Source organism: Hyperoodon ampullatus, assembly GCF_949752795.1.
Source record: "Hyperoodon ampullatus genome assembly, chromosome: 1".
NCBI classification, from domain to species: Eukaryota; Metazoa; Chordata; class Mammalia; order Artiodactyla; family Ziphiidae; genus Hyperoodon; species Hyperoodon ampullatus.
Window position 1 is genome coordinate 200515013 of NC_136914.1, and position 16872 is coordinate 200531884.

At 41.7% G+C, this 16872-nt stretch overlaps 1 protein-coding gene across 1 annotated transcript in view; it reads left to right on the forward strand.

Moving 5' to 3' along the window:
• ABCC2 (ATP binding cassette subfamily C member 2) overlaps nt 1-16872 on the forward strand; it is a gene marked incomplete at both ends in the record, with an annotated part of 66858 nt that overhangs the window by 38580 nt on the left and 11406 nt on the right. Inside the window, 7 exons of the mRNA XM_079699455.1 lie at nt 4358-4525; nt 7070-7250; nt 12495-12615; nt 12895-13027; nt 13717-13936; nt 14086-14240; nt 15892-16047. Of these exons, the coding sequence (XP_079555581.1) occupies nt 4358-4525; nt 7070-7250; nt 12495-12615; nt 12895-13027; nt 13717-13936; nt 14086-14240; nt 15892-16047 (1134 nt within the window). The remainder of the gene's footprint in view (nt 1-4357; nt 4526-7069; nt 7251-12494; nt 12616-12894; nt 13028-13716; nt 13937-14085; nt 14241-15891; nt 16048-16872) is intronic.

A 16872-nucleotide genomic window follows, 5' to 3' on the forward strand; every position in this document is an offset into this window, starting at 1 on the left:
TACAAATTGTGAAATTTTTTCTTCTAATTCTGTGAAAAATGCCATTGGTAGTTTGATAGGGATTGCATTGAATCTGTAGATTGCTTTGGGGAGTATAGTCATTTTCACAATGTTGATTCTTCCAATCCAAGAACATGGTATATCTCTCCATCTGTTTGTATCATCTTTAATTTCTTTCATCAGTGTCTTATAGATTTCTGCATGCAGGTGTTTTGTCTCCTTAAGTAGGTTTATTCCTAGATATTTTATTCTTTTTGTTGCAATGGTAAATGGGAGTGTTTCCTTAATTTCTCTTTCCGATTTTTCAACATTAGTGTATAGGAATGCCAGAGATTTCTGTGTATTAATTTTGTATCCTGCTACTTTACCAAATTCACTGATTAGCTCTAGTAGTTTTCTGGTATCGTCTTTAGGATTCTTTATGTATAGTATCATGTCATCTGCAAGCAGTGACAGCTTCACTTCTTTTCCAATTTGGATTCCTTTTATTTCATTTTCTTCTCTGATTGCTGTGGCTAAAACTTCCAAAACTATGTTGAATAATAGTGGTGAGAGTGGACAACCTTGTGTTGTTCCTGATCTTAGAGGAAATGGTTTCAGCTTTTCAGCATTGAGAACGATGTTGGCTGTAGGTTTGTTATATGTGGCCTGTATTATGTTGAGGTAAGTTCCCTCGATGCCTACTTTCTGCAGGGTTTTTATCATAAATGGGTGTTGAATTTTGTTGAAAGCTTTTTCTACATCTATTGAGATGATCATATGGTTTTTCTCCTTCACTTTGTTAATACGGTTTACCACATTGATTTATTTACATATATTGAAGAATCCTTGCATTCCTGGGATAAACCCCACTTGATCATGGTGTATGATCCTTTTAGTGTGCTGCTGGATTGTGTTTGCTAGTATTTTGTTGAGGATTTTCGCATCTTTGTTCATCAGTGACAGCGGCCTGTAGTTTTCTTTCTTTGTGACATCTTTGTCTGGTTTTGGTATCAGGGTGATGGTGGCCTTGTAGAATGAGTTTGGGAGTATTCCTCCCTCTGCTATATTTTGGAAGAGTTTGAGAAGGATAGGTGTTAGCTCCTTTCTAAATGTTTGATAGAATTTGCCTGTTAATCCATCTGGTCCTGGACTTCTGTTTGTTGGAAGATTTTTAATCACAGTTTCAATTTCAGTGCTTGTGATTGGTCTGTTTATATTTTCTATTTCTTCCTGGTTCAGTCTCAGAAAGTTGTGCTTTTCTAAGAATTTGTCCATTTCCAGGTTGCCCATTTTATTGGCATATCGTTGCTTGTAGCAATTTCTCATGATCCTTTGTATTTCTGCAGTGTCAGTTGTTACTTCTCCTTTTTCATTTCTCATTCTATTGATTTGAGTCTTCTCCGTTTTCTTCTTGATGAGTCTGGCTAATGGTTTATCAATTTTGTTTATCTTCTCAAAGAACCAGCTTTTAGTTTTATTGATCTTTGCTATCATTTCCTTCATTTCTTTTTCATTTATTTCTGAACTGATCTTTATGATTTTTTTCCTTCTGCTAACTTTGGGGGTTTTTTGTTCTTCTTTCCCTAATTGCTTTAGGTATAAGGTTAGGTTGTTTATTTGAGTTGTTTCTTGTTTCTTGAGGTAGGACTGTATTGCTATAAACATCCCTCTTAGAACTGCTCTTGCTGCATCCCGTAGGTTTTGAGTCATCATGTTTTCATTGTCATTTGTTTCTAGGTATTTTTTAATTTCCTCTTTGATTTCTTCAGTGATCTCTTGGTTATTTAGTAGTGTATTGTTTAGCCTCCATGTGTTTGTATTTTTACAGATTTTTTCGTGTAATTGATATCTAGTCTCATAATGTTGTGGTCAGAAAAGATACCTGATACGATTTTAATTTTCTTAAATTTACCAAGGCTTGATTTGTGACCCAAGTTATGATCTATCCTGGAGAATGTTCCATGAGCAGTTGAGAAGAAAGTGTATTCTGTTGTTTTTGGATGGAAAGTCCTATAAATATCAATTAAGTCCATCTTGTTTAATGTATCATTTAAAGCTTGTGTTTCCTTATTTATTTTCATTTTGGATGATCTGTCCATTGGTGAAAGTGGGGTGTTAAACTCCCCTACTATTTACTGTCGATTTCCCCTTTTATGGCTCTTAGCATTTGCCTTATGTATTGAGGTGCTCCTATGTTGGGTGCATAAATATTTACAATTGTTATATCTTCTTCTTGGATCAATCCCTTGATCATTATGTAGTGTTCTTCTTTGTCTTTTGTAATAGTCTTTAATTTAAAGTCTATTTGTCTGATATGAGTATTGCTACTCCAGCTTTCTTTTGGTTTCCATTTGCATGGAATATTTTTCCATCCCCTCACTTTTTTTTTTAACATCTTTATTGGAGTATAGTTGCTCTACAATGGTATGTTAGTTTCTGCTTTATAACAAAGTGAATCAGCTATACATATACATATATCCCCATATCTCCTCCCTCTTGCATCTCCCTCCCACCTTCCGTATCCCATCTCTCTATGTGGTCACAATGCACCGAGCTGATCTCCCTGTGCTATGTGGCTGCTTTCCACTAGCTATCGATTTTACATTTGGTAGTGTATACATGTCCATGCCACTCTCTCACTTTGTCACAGCTTACCCTTCCCCCTCCCTGTGTCCTCAAGTCCATTCTCTACATCTGCGTCTTTGTGTTCTGCCCCTAGTTTCTTCAGAACAATTTTTTTTAGATTCCATATATATGTGTTAGCATACGGTATTTGTTTTTCGCTTTCTGACTTATTTCACTCTGTATGAGAGACTCTAGGTCCATCCACCTCACCACAAATAACTCAGTTTCGTTTCTTTTTATGGCTGAGTAATATTCCATTGTATATATGTTCCACATCTTCTTTATCCATTCGTCTGTCGATGGACAGTGGTTGCTTCCATGTCCTGGTTATTGTAAATAGTGCTGCAATGAACATTGTCACCCCCTCACTTTCAGTCCCTATGTGTCCCTAGGTCTGAAGTGGGTCTCTTGTAGACAGCATATATATGGGTCTTGTTTTTGTGTCCATTCAGCCAGTCTGTGTCTTTTGGTGGGAGCATTTAATCCATTTACATTTAAGGAGTTATCGATATGTATGTTTCTATTACCATTTACTTAATTGTTTTGGGTTTGTTGTTGTAGGTCTTTTCCTTCTCTTGTGTTTCCTGCCTAGAGAAGTTCCTTTAGCATTTGTTGTAAAGCTGGTTTGGTGGTGCTAAATTCTCCTAGCTTTTGCTTGTCTATAAAGGTTTCTATTTCTCTGTCAAATCTGAATGTGATCCTTGCCAGGTAGAGTAATCTTGGTTTTAGGTTTTTTCCCTTTCATCACTTTAAATATGTCCTGCCACTCCCTTCTGGCTTGCAGAGTTTCTGCTGAAAGATCAGCTGTTAACTTTATGGGGATTCCCTTGTATGTTATTTGTGGCTTTTCCCTTGCTGCTTTTAATATTTTTTCTTTGTATTTAATTTTTGATAGTTTGATGAATATGTGTCTTGGCATGTTTCTCCTTGGATTTATCCTGTATGGGACTCTCTGTGCTTCCTGGACTTGATTATTTCCTTTCCCATATTAGGGAAGTTTTCAACTATAAGCTCTTCATATATTTTTCGGTCCCTTTTTTTTCTTTTCTTCTTCTGAGACCCCTATAATTCGAATGTTGGTGTGTTTAATGTTGGCAAGACAGATTCTTAACCACTGGACCACCAGGGAATGGTTTAAAAAGGCAACATTTGGCCTGAGGGTTGCAGCTTGTAGACTTCCTTCTGATCCGTTGGTGGTAAAGTGGCAGGGTGATGTTTCAGGAATCTTAATTATCAACCTTCTCGTTCCAACCAGTCTGGGGCTAAGTGCTTGTGGTCAACATGCAGTGACCATCCTCAACCTGGGTTAGAATCTTAGTTTCTGCAGAACATCTCAAAGATATGCATCTAATTGTTACATATACCCCTTGAAGAGGAGCTAGGACTCTGTTTTATAGTTGAACTATTGTTTCTTGACTGCTTTTCCTTTGTTTCTGCATTCCCTCACTTCCTTAGTTAGTAACTGCTTGAGTCTGTTCCTTGGAACTCAGGGAAGGCCTAGGAGACCAAAGCTTTTTTCTACAAACAAGAAAAGGGGGACACAGAGTGGTTTTTGTACACAGGAGGGCCCCGCATTGTCCTGCTTGGTTTCAATCCCCCCTTTTCTTTTATACTCCCTTGAGGGGAACAGGTATGGGACAAGAAAGGGCATGAAGTTTTGGATAGAGATGTTAATCATAAATTCAGCAGAGGAACTCAGTTTTAGTGGGACTCAGTTTCAGTACTTAATAGAAATTATTTTCTTCTTCAGGGAATAAATCTCAGTGGGGGTCAGAAGCAGCGGATCAGCCTGGCCAGAGCTACCTATCAAAATTCAGACATCTATATTCTGGATGACCCCCTATCAGCCGTGGATGCTCATGTGGGAAAACATATTTTTAATAAGGTCTTGGGTCCCAATGGCCTGTTGAAAGGCAAGGTGAGAAATTATTTAAAGTGATGAAGACGTGAGGAGGGGCACACATGTCCTAGGACTGCTGGGTACTGAAGCAGATTTCCTTATTTACCTGCCCCCTGGGCTGCTGAGGAGATACAGTGTCAGACTGGTCTCCCAGGAGATGATTTGGTGAGGGCTCCCATCTTGATATCATAGCTTATGTGGGAACTGGCTAATTTGAGCCTTATTCTCTGGCTCCAACATTGAGCCTTTTAGGGTGATTAATTATGATAAAAAGTCCTTTGAGATCTGTGGTATACTAAGAAATATATTTGGTCTTTTTCACTAGGTCCTGGCACAGAGCTCCTAACCCTTAGAATTTCCTGAGTGATACTAAGAATGTCTTTTGTTATTCACAATGAGCCCCTTTAGATCACACCTGAGTTTATGCTAATGAGTGACTTATGGAGGGGCCCCTAGATAGCCTCTGGACAAGGCTGTTCCTCGGAAAGACCAAGTGATGGGAGGATTGGAACTTTCAGCCCCACATACCAATTTCTGGGGAGAGGAGGATGGGCTGGAGATTGTGTTATAAAAAATTCTTGAATAAGGAGATTCAGAGAGCTTCTAGATTGCTGAGAACATTAAGGTGCTGGGAAGGTGGCACACCTGGTGAGAGACGGAAATTCTGCACAAGCACCCCACCCCCGAAACCTTACCCTATGCATCTCTTCCATTTCACTGTTCCTGAGTTGTATCCTTTGTAATAAACTGGTAAACAGTAAGTAAAGTATTTTCCTGGCGTCTATGAGCCATTCTGACAAATTATCAGACCTGAGGAGGGGGCCATGGAAATCCTCAATTTATAGCTAGTTGGTCAGAAGTATTGGTGGGATCCAAGACTTTCGGCTAGCATTAGAAGTCAGGGCAGTCTTGTGGGCTCTGGGTAGCTCTGGGTTTCTGGGTAGCTGGTGTCAGAATTGAACTGTTGGACACTCAAAATTGGTTGGTGTCAGAAAATATGCCAGAGGACCCAACAATTTACCTTGCTGGGACACAGGTCATCCTGCAGGTATTAGAGCTCTACTCTAAGAAGGCACTTTCCTGGAACTCTTGCAGGATGTAGGAGCACTATGCCTGGAAATGATGACTCAATCTGAATATGGAAATAAAGCCTATATGTTTTGGGTATTCATTATGTCCCAGGCCTGTGCTAAGCAGTTTGATAGCATTGTCTCATTTGATTCTTGCAATGCCCCTGTGAGATAGTACAGATAAAGTGGCCAGAGCAAGTCACTGGAGCTGATCATAGGCTTTCCTTACCATAGACAAGTTAGCACAGTAGGCTGAATGCGAGAGGGGCTGACAGAGTCCCTTGAGTGTTTGAGTATGCTTCTCACCAGTAGCAAGTCTAGTGTGAGGGCCGTCAGCACTCCATCTGTGTTTGGCCTTTTCCCTTCAAGGTTTCCTGAATGCTGCCAGTCAGAGGGTGGCAGGGTTGACTGGGCTGCTGTCCCACTGAGGCCTTTTGCCTCTCTCTTGGATCAGTGAGTCAACAGGAACTCACTCTCCCTCCTATGCCTGGTCCTGACTTCTGTCCTTAAGGCTAATTGGCTCCATTCATTCATGAACTGAATACCCACCCTGGGCCTGGTTTATTGCAAAGACTGGGCACACAGATGAAAAGGTCTCATGCCTGCTCTCAAGTAACTTACAATCGAACTGGCAGACACACCAAAAAGCAAACAATAATATTATAATATAAGAATCATTTTTAATGGCAGAATATACAAACTACCGTGGAAACACTGGAGGAATACCCAATTCTTGCCTGGGGATTCAGGAAAGGCTACCAGAAGAGCTGGCTTTGAGCTGGGACTCAAAGGATGAGCATCTCCCAAGTCTTCCTGATAAGAGCAACCTAGTGTCTGTGGGGCTGTGAAGTAGAGAGCAGAGGCAGTGGGCTTGGGCTGTCTCTCTAGAGGTAGATCTCAACCCCTGGACCCTATCTGAGTCTCATTACTGATCTGTGAGTGTTTATCTTTCTTTGAGTGGAATCCCTGTTTCAGTAGTCAATGTAGTCCATAAATAGGCAAGAATACAAGGGATGCCAAGTCTTCTTTGCCAGGGAGGGCCTGGGCCAAAGACACAATTTCTTGCCCTATAATGATTCTAACATACTGAAATAATCTGGGCAGTTCCTGTTAGATCAGTTACCTGTTTAGTGAGGGGGCAGTTAGTTTTGCATGCCTCAATTATATTGACAGCCCTTGATCTCACGTGACGTCCTTAAGCCCAACTCTTGGCTACCAGGAAGCTGGAGGAAAACGTGTGCAGGGCAAACCTCATTGTCACTACAGGAAAATAACTGTGGATATATCCATGATGACAGGAGTCTCATCTTACACATGGGGTCAGGTTTTAGGATGAGGTGCTGGGAAGTAAAGAGGAAGTAAAAGAGATCAAGTGGTCAGGACCACATATTGAAGGAAAGCCCCAGAGTGACTCTGTTTTTCCTTTTCAATAGTTAGCTAAGGAACATGGTGGACATAGGGTAGTCAGCACAACTTACTGTTATTTTTACAGACTCGACTCTTGGTGACACACAGCATTCACTTTCTTCCCCAAGTGGATGAGATTGTGGTTTTGGGGAATGGCACCATCATGGAGAAGGGATCCTACAGCACTCTGTTGGCCAAGAAAGGATTGTTTGCTAAGAATCTGAAGAGATTCATAAAACAGACGGGTCCTAAAGATGAGCCCACAGGTATGTAAAGAGGATTGGAACAGGATAGAACGTGGGTAGGGAAGGGGCAGGAGTAGTAAACTACCACTGTTTACCTCCTGAGCTGTTCAGTATCGTGAACTAAATTTGGAAATGAGTTATCCAGAGATCCAGTATCTGTTCTTTCTGTGTTTTGTGTCTCTGTAAAGAAACTTTATATTTGAGCCAAACTGGGGGATAATCCTGCTCATCTGGTCTCTGAAATGCAATCAAAGGGCACTCTTTAGAGGATGACTGGAGATTTGGGGTGATTAGCCCTTGTGGAAGAGACACCAGTGGCACAAGGGGCCCCCTTTTAGGGAATGCCCTGCTTCTACTGACTCAAGTCACATATTCCACCCCATCTACCCAAATTCATGAAAACCACTTCCTGGACAGCTTTGTAATACCTGGTATTGCTAAACTGTTGATAAGCCCTAACAAAGGGATTTGACTAATACACCAAAAGCCACTGGGTGTTTTGAACCAGAAAAAAAAAATCATGGCAGTTGCATAGTCTCACAGTATGCCACAGGAATAGCCCCTACCCAATACCACTACCACTGGGGTCGCTGATTAGCCCCAGTCAGTAATGGAGCCCTGGTCTCTGGGGTCCTTCCCAAGAACCTGCCAGCAGTAGTCCTGTGCATGGTTCTGGGTATCTGCTTCAGGTAGCAATTATCAGCAGGAGGCCAGGACTGAGAAAGCAAGATCTGGAGGGTACAGGGGCATTCCGAAAGTCAATCAGAAGAGGCAGTAACTACAGAGCCTGCAAGTGGGATCACAGTCAGGCCTTGAAGTCAGGACATGTGATGGTTTAAAACCACAAAAGTCAGAAAGAAAAGCCTAAACCAAGAAGTCTGTAAGCATTGGTGGGACAGGGTGGGAACAAAGAATACGATGGTGTGGGCTATAGGGACTGGGACCCAGCCCAGGAGAGTGGGGCAGGGATTCCAGCAGAAAGGAAGGGGTCAGAGCTTTCCATCAGTCTTTATGTGCTCCGGGACAGGCCTGGAGAAAACAAAAAGCACCTGCTTGGGGCCTGAAGATCTCCAGCAAAGGGCAGTGTCTGATGCTGGATACCCCTGAGTTACTGCTCAGTCAGCCACATCATCATAACCTGGACAGTTTTCTCCTTCTAATTCTAAACTTTTTCTTTCTGATTTGTGTTTCTGAGTTTCTAAGTTCTGTTTATAAACCCCCATGGGTAGACAGTCCCTTTGAAAAATCCTATCTTTTGTGTACAGAAGACAGTTTGCAAAACAGCACATTAAACCCTTGCTCTGGGAAACACTGATAGGCCATTTCTGAGAAGTTGTATAAGCCCCACTGCCTGACGTGCTGTTGTGTCGGTTCTGGGGCTCAAGGTACAGACTACAAGACGGTAGAATAAAGGGAAGGTCAGGAGGGCAAAGGTAACCTGTATCAATATTGGCTCTGTGTATTTCCTAATTAGCTGCCATAACAACACACTACAAATTGGGTGTCTTAAACAACAGAAATGTATTGTCTCACAGTTCTAGAGGCTAGAAGTCCAAAATCAAGGTGTCAATAAGATTGGCTCCTTCTGAAGGCAGTAGGGAAGGATCTATTCCAGGTCTTTCTCCTAGCTTCTGGTGGTTTGCTGGCATTCTTTGGCATCCTTCATATCAATCTCTGCCTTCATCTTCACATGGTGTTATGCCTTATGTGCATTTGTGTCCAAATTTCCCCTTTTTACACGGACATCAGACATATTGGATCAGGGTCCCATGCTAATGGGCCTAATAGAGATGTTCTCTATTTGGTGATAACTTTTCTTTAGATCTTTAGACATGGTTTCCTGCTGTTCTTTTAATATATTTATCATAGCTGATTTAAGTCTTTGTCTGGTAAGTCCAACATCTGTACTTCCTTGAGTACAGTTTCTTTTGACTGCTTTTTTCCTGTATACAGTCCCATACTTTCCTGATTCCTTGTATGTCTCATAACTTTTTGTTGAAAACCGGTCTTTTTTTTTTTTTTTTGAACATCTTTATTGGAGTATAATTGCTTTAAAATGGTGTGTTTCTGCTTTATAACAAAGTGAATCAGCTATACATATACATATATCCCCATATCTCCTCTCTCTTGTGACTCCCTCCCACCCACCCTATCCCACCCCTCTAGTTAGTCACAAAGCACTGAGCTGAACTGCCTGTGCTATGTGGCTGCTTCTCACTAGCTATCTATTTTACATTTGGTAGTATATATAAGTCCATGCCACTCTCTCACTTCATCCCAGCTTACCCTTCCCCCTCCCTGTGTCCTCAAGTCCATTCTCTACGTCTGTGTCTTTATTCCTGTCCTCCCCCTAGGTTCTTCATAGCCATTTTTTTCTTTTTTTTTTTAGATTCCATATATATGTGTTAGCATATGGTGTTTTTCTCTTTCTGACTTACTTCACTCTGTATGACAGACTCTAGGTCCATCCACCTCACTACAAATAACTCAATTTCATTTCTTTTTATGACTTGAGTAATATTGCATTGTATATATGTGCCACATCTTCTTTATCCATTCATCTGTCAGTGGACACTTAGGTTGTTTCCACGTCCTGGCTATTGTAAACAGAGCTGCAATGAACATTGTGGTACATGACTCTTTTTGAATTATGGTTTTCTCAGGGTATATGCCCAGTAGTGGGATTGCTGGGTTGTATGGTAGTTCTATTTTTAGTTTTTTAAGGAACCTCCATACTGTTCCCCACAGTGGTTGTATCAATTTACATTCCCACCAACAGTGCAAGAGGGTTCTCTTTTCTCCACACCCTCTCCAGCATTTACTGTTTGTAGATTTTTTGGATGATGGCCATTCTGACTGGTGTGAGGTGATACCTCATTGTGGTTTTGATTTGTATTTCTCTAATGATTAGTGATGTTGAGCATTCTTTCATGTGTTTGTTGGCAATCTGTATATCTTCTTTGGAGAAATGTCTATCTAGGTCTTCTGCCCATTTTTGGTTTGGGTTGTTTTTTTGATATCGAGCTGCATGAGCTGCTTGTAAATGTTGGAGATTAATCCTTTGTCAGTTGCTTCGTTTGCAAATATTTTCTCCCATTCTGAGGGTTGTCTTTTCTATTGTTTATGGTTTCCTTTGCTGTGCAAAAGCTTTTAAGTTTCATTAGGTCCCATTTGTTTATTTTTGTTTTTATTTCCATTTCTCTAGGAGGTGGGTAAAAAAGGATCTTGCTGTGATTTATGTCATAGAGTGTTCTGCCTATGTTTTCCTCTAAGAGTTTTATAGTGTCTGGCCTTACATTTAGGTCTTTAATCCATTTTGAGTTTATTTTTGTGTATGGTGTTTGGAAGTGTTCTAATTCTTTTACACGTAGCTGTCCAGTTTCCCCAGCACCACTTCTTGAAGAGGCTGTCTTTTCTCCATTGTATATTCTTGCCTCCTTTATCAAAAATAAGGTGACCATATGTGCGTGGGTCTATCTCCTGGCTTTCTATCCTGTTCCATTGATATATATTTCTGTTTTTGTGCCAGTACCATACTGTCTTGATTACTAAAAACTGGTCATTTTAAATAGTATAACAATTCTGGAAATATGATCTCTCTCCCCTCCATCCTCAACCAGGGTTTGCTTTTGTTGTTCCTCGTTTAGTTTCCTGAACTAATTCTGTTAAGTCTACATTCTTTGTCTCATGTGGCCATAGAAGTCCCTGCTTGGTTGGCTCAGTGGTCAGGTAACGATTGGACAGAGATTTCCTCAAGTGCCTGGAACCGATACGTCACTCAGCCTTTGCTGAGGGGCTCTGTGGGGATGGGGGGTGGGGGTGGACATGTCTGTTTAACATGCCAGCAGGCAATTTATAGTTCTGCCTCGGCCTTTTTTCCCTGCTTGCACAGAGTCTGAAGGTAAGCCAGAGGTAAGAGAATAGGACATTCTCAAGTCTTTCTTGGGTTGGCATGTGTGCAGCCCTGCACATGTGTATGACATTCTCGATTGCCAGGAATATATTGAAGATATCAAAGCTCCCTATGGATATCTTATTCCCCAGGTTTTTTTCCTCTTAAGTTCTCGGTCAGTTTCTTCTTTGCCCCAACTGTTATCACTGCCTCAGGCAGCTGTCATGTTAAACAACTACTGCTGATTGTTAGAGCCAACTCCAAGTTAGGTTCAATAAAGACAAGCCCTGTGAATGGAGTTTTCCAGGGAACTGCCAGACAGGTCAAATAATGATAATTCTCCAGCAGTGAGGTTTTGAGCATGTTCTGAACCCACTCTGTTCCTTCCAGCAGCTGCTAGGCTGGTGATTTTCATGGTTACAATGATAGTGTGGCTGTTGGTTTTCTAGGCTACAGCAGATCTAAGGAGAGGGGAATAGGAATAGGGTAAATTAAACTATTACAAAACTTACTGGGCTTCCCTGGTGGTGCAGTGGTTGAGTGCCCCCCTACCGATGCAGGGGACACACGGGTTCATGCCCCGGTCCGGGAAGATCCCACATGCCGCGGAGCAGCTGGGCCCATGAGCCATGGCCGCTGAGCCTGTGCGTCCGGAGCCTGTGCTCCGCAACGGGAGAGGCCACAACAGTGAGAGGCCCGTGTACCGCAAAAAAACCCAAAAAACATACAAACGAAGAAACAAACTTACTGTTCTTTCTGAGATTTAGCCATTTTTCTTAAATAAATGCTCCTTGGATTGTTGCAAGCCTTTGGTTAATTTCAAAGTTATGGAAAATTTGATTTTGACAATTTTTGGCCAGTATGCTCACCGCTTTTACAGAGGTACCAACTTCTGGAGGTCATAACTCTACCATTTTCACAGACCAAGCTGTTTTACCTTTTATTTTCAGGATATGTTTTTTTAAATGCTTTAAATTAATAAAATTTCTCAAATTATTTGAATTTCAAGCAGAACATTTTAAATTTACACTCACATTTTTAGTCATTTCTGGGGATTATGACTCTTCTGTTTGTCTACTGTAATCCTTAAAAGTTCTTTCCTGCTCCAAATGAACTTACAGGCTTCTGGGAATATTCTTCTCCTTTTTGATCGTTTCTCTTCCAGTGGAATATTAACTCACCTCTCCTTTATCCTGGTATTTTTCAATGAGATGTCCTAATAAACAGTATTTCTGGAGTAAAATATTCCAACCTTTGTGTACATCTGGGATCTCTTATTAAGACCAACAAGATCAGAAAAGACTTCTCTTCTTGTTCATAGGGCTATGACAGCTCTATGCAGCAATCTCCCTAACCTTTGATGTGTCTCCTAGTCAATGAGGACAGTGAAGAAGATGACTATGGGCTGATGCCCAGTGTGGAGGAAATCCCTGAAGATGTGGCCTCCTTGTCCATGAAAAGAGAGAACAGTGTTCATCGAACATTTAGTCGCAGGTTGGTCATATATTCAGCTGGCAGTCCCCATCAATTCCATAGTTCCACTTGATCATTCTCTTTTTTTCTGTGGACTTTTTCTGAGTGTCCACATGGACACTCCCAGCTCTTCTTTTGTTTCCATGCATGTGGAGGAGGGTTGGGGTGGTGTGTTTCCCCCATGACCATCTGCTCTGAAATGCACTTTGATGTGAGCAGAGTGACTGTGACACCTGCTTGCAAGAAGACCCTCGGGATGCATCTACATGCTCAGGAAAGCTTCCCCTCTCAATCTCTCAGTTCTAGGTCCAGTAGCAGGCGTCTGAAGCCCTTAAAAGACTTGAAAACTCGGAATGTGAATATCCTGAAGGAGGAGGAAGAACCAGTGAAAGGGCAAAAACTAATTAAGAAGGAATTCATACAAACTGGAAAGGTAAACACCACAGTAAAAAGTACCATTAGAGGTGATATAAGGCTTGGGATTTGAACATTTTTAAGTTTGATGACTTGAATACATATCTACAGAGGGATATGTCTTTTCTGCTTTGCCAGTCTTTAAATTTGTCATTGAAATGTTAGCAGAGGCTCTGGGCTTTTTATCAAATTGTATTTCCATGAAGAATGACATGTTTCCTGTGAATATCCTCATACTACACTTCATGAGTGTTTGATTCCATTCTGATATGCGGTAAAAACAAAAATGCTTTGAGATACAATTCTGGAAGCCAGAGAACACCAATGTATCAAGCTCATAGCACACAATTCAAATTAATAAAACTTAAAACCAAGCTCTTAAATTTAAGATCTTAACATAAACATTAATAAAACAAATTCCAAGGTCTGTGGTACAGCCTTATCTGTCCCACTCTGTTTTTATATCTTTTCCTCTTAATTGCATCTAGAAGCTCATTAATAATCTGATGGTTATTTACCCTGCATTATATTTCAGCATTGATTATTGTCATCCTGGCCCAGTACAGAAATGTGATCACAGACTACCAAATTTTGCCGCCTGCTATCCACTTTCCGAAGGACTGTACTCCCCCTATGATTGGTATTCTAGATAATTCCTCACCAAAAGCCGCTAGGAACTCTACTAATATTGAGGTGGGGGCTTTGCAGGTGAAGTTCTCCATCTACCTGAAATACCTACAAGCAATAGGATGGTGTTCAATATTCTTCATTATCTTTGGGTTTGTGCTCCATTCTGTGTCTTTCATTGGATCGAACCTCTGGCTCAGTGCTTGGACCCGTGACTCTAAAACCTTCAATAGCACCAACTATCCAGCCTCTCAGAGGGACCTGAGAGTTGGCGTCTATGGAGCTCTGGGATTAGCACAAGGTATGCGTGACGGCCACGGCAGCCATCTCTGAGACAGTCTGTCAGGTCCATGTCCTTTGCCTGGACTCATGAAAAATTTGCTATTATGTCCTGCACAAGTCTTCAGGGATCCCTGTGCATGGTGCTGACTAAACTGGTTCCATTTCCAGGTACGTTTGTGCTCATAGCAAATCTCTGGAGTATCTATGGTTCCGTCCATGCAGCAAACATTCTTCACAAACAGCTGCTGAACAATATCCTTCGAGTACCCATGAGTTTTTTTGACACAACACCCATTGGCCGGATAGTGAACAGGTTTGCTGGTGTAAGTATCTCAAGGGCTGTAAGACGTGTTTATATGCTGAGGATCTTTTTACTTCTGACAGGGAAAGAATTCTCATGTGCCCCTAGGCAACACTGGGCAGTTCCAGTTCTTTGGTCCACTCAGCATGCAGATATTTCTTGAACACCTTGTGTGAGGTCCTAAGGATCCTGGGGTTACAGGGATGAAAAACTCTTTCCCTTTAAGTAGCTCACCATCTAGTGAGGGGGACGGCCAAGGAAGTAAAGGATTATGATAGAATATAGGATAAACCAGTAACAACGATGTGTACAGTGGCATTCTTGGAGTACAAAAGAGTGACAGAGAAAAGAGATACAAGCTCAACCTGGGTGACTGAGGGTGGGAACTGTCAGAAAAGGAGGGACTTAACTCGTAAAAGTTAGCCAGGGAGATGGTGGGGGTAGGGGATGGGTGAGTGGCAGAAGCAGGATGTGAAGGATTGTCCTGCAGAGGGAAAAACACAAGTAAAAGCACTATCACTAGTTGTGACAGTGAATAAAAAAGATAGCAGGACAACCCTTTGCTTGGTTGCTGCCTCCATCCCTGAAACTCCCATCTTTGATGCTTTAAAAATAAGTAAACGAGGTCTGGATTGTGGAATCCTATGATTTTAATCGGGTTCTCCATCGACTGCAGATTCTGGGACCCTTAGCATTCATTCATTCAACATATATTGAGTACCTTCTATGAGCCAAGGACTGTACTAGGCATTGGGATGCTCAGTAAATGCTAAGATCATATAGATGGCTCTCTTCCATAGGCCAGACCAAAGTCATTGATTCTTAATGAACATGAGGTGGAAATTTCAGGAACAGAGGAAACCAGACAATTCTGAATAATATTCAACTATCACCAACAGACTTTTCAGTCTTCTCTTTGTAGAAGAGGGTGCACATTAAAAAAAAAAAAAGTCTGAGGAGCTCTGAGCCCTTATTTGTTTGGTCTTGGAGCAGACACAGAAAGTCTAGCTCCCAGCCCACAGGCAGGTTCTGGGGAAATGGTGACTGCTTCAAAAGTGGGCAGGCCCCCACTTGTCACCTTCCTCTGGAACAAAGATGGTGGGCATGATGTCACTGGAGACAACTTAAATGGGCTTTCTGCTCTTAAATAGAACCTAAAAAAGTAAACAATTTTGGATGGGGAGATTTCTCACAGGAATTTTGCAAATGTTGCACACTCTTTTCCGCTGTTGTTATATATATATAATTAATCTTCCGAAAAAGAGAACACAGAGATCTTACTGTGACTTACTTAGGCAACAGTAATATTTTGCTGCTTTTGCATGAAAAAGGAAACTGACATTAATTATACAGTATGTTTTGTGGAGGAGGTGGCTCAGTCCATAAAGGAGAATTAGACCTAGGGTCCTCTGGAGCCGATGACTGAGCCCTTAAGAGGAGATAAAGGAGGGGGTGGAGGAAGGAAAGATGGAGAATCTGTGCCAGGTAAGGGTCAAAATTAATCTACATAGAACTAATAGCTGGTGAGGATTTCTTTTTTTCTTTCAACTCTTTCAACTGGACATATAGTTTTTGCATTCTGATGTGACTGAGCAAATTCCCTGCTGGAACCGAGATGTAAAATGTCATAGGAATTCATTAGCACACCATCTCTCCTTCTTATGTGTCCCTAGGATATCTCCACGGTGGATGACACCCTCCCCACATCTTTGCGCAGCTGGATTTTGTGCTTCCTGGGCATCATCAGCACCCTGGTCATGATCTGCCTGGCCACTCCAGTCTTCATCATCGTCATCATCCCTCTTGGCATCATTTATGTGTCTGTTCAGGTAGGTTTGGAAATGGCTAGGTTTCCTTCCTTCTCTACTCATAAAAGCCCAAGCTCCTTCCTGAGACTCTTCTCTTGTGTTTATTGCTAGTCACTCTCCCCTCTCCAGCATCTTCGTCATTGAGCCAGATATTAACATACCAAGGAGCCCGTAGGCCACTTTCTGAAGCTGAAGTGTCAGCACTGACGGGTGGGTGGAAGTTCACAGTCAATCTCACCTTAACTGCTGCCCTGCACCCCACAAGTGTAAGTGGGGCATATCTATGTTTGGATCCAAGACTACTTTGAGGTTGGCTCTGGACAAAGTCTTGAAGCTCTGTAAGACCCTTCACAATGGAAAGGTAATTGGTTGCTTCTAGAAGAGTTGTGCTAAGGCTGCTTCCTTGGTTGGCTTAGGATTAACTACTTGTAGATGTCCCTCAGCAGGAGCCCAGTCTCTTTTCAGGGCAGGTCTCCTTTCCCTGGGGTGTCTGTGGGTGGCTTAGGCTCAATTCCAGTGTGTTCTTGAGGACACAGCTTAAGAGCCAAGCCTCACAGAAAAACTAGAGCAAGTGTAAGGGGCTCCATGACCATGATAAAAACTGATGAAGGGAGGGAAGCTGTGGAGAGAATTCTTGTTCCACCATTTACCTTTGGGATGAATTGATCACCTTGAGAAAACAATTTTGAAGCGCTTCAGTCAAGGGCAGACTTGTGGCCTGTGGTAAGTTGACACCGCCTGGTGTTTGTGTTGAGTTCCTCAGGAACATTGTCATCTTTGTCAGTAACAAACCAACAAATAAGAGGCAGGATCTTTGAGGAAATTTCCAGGTATAACATTTTGAAT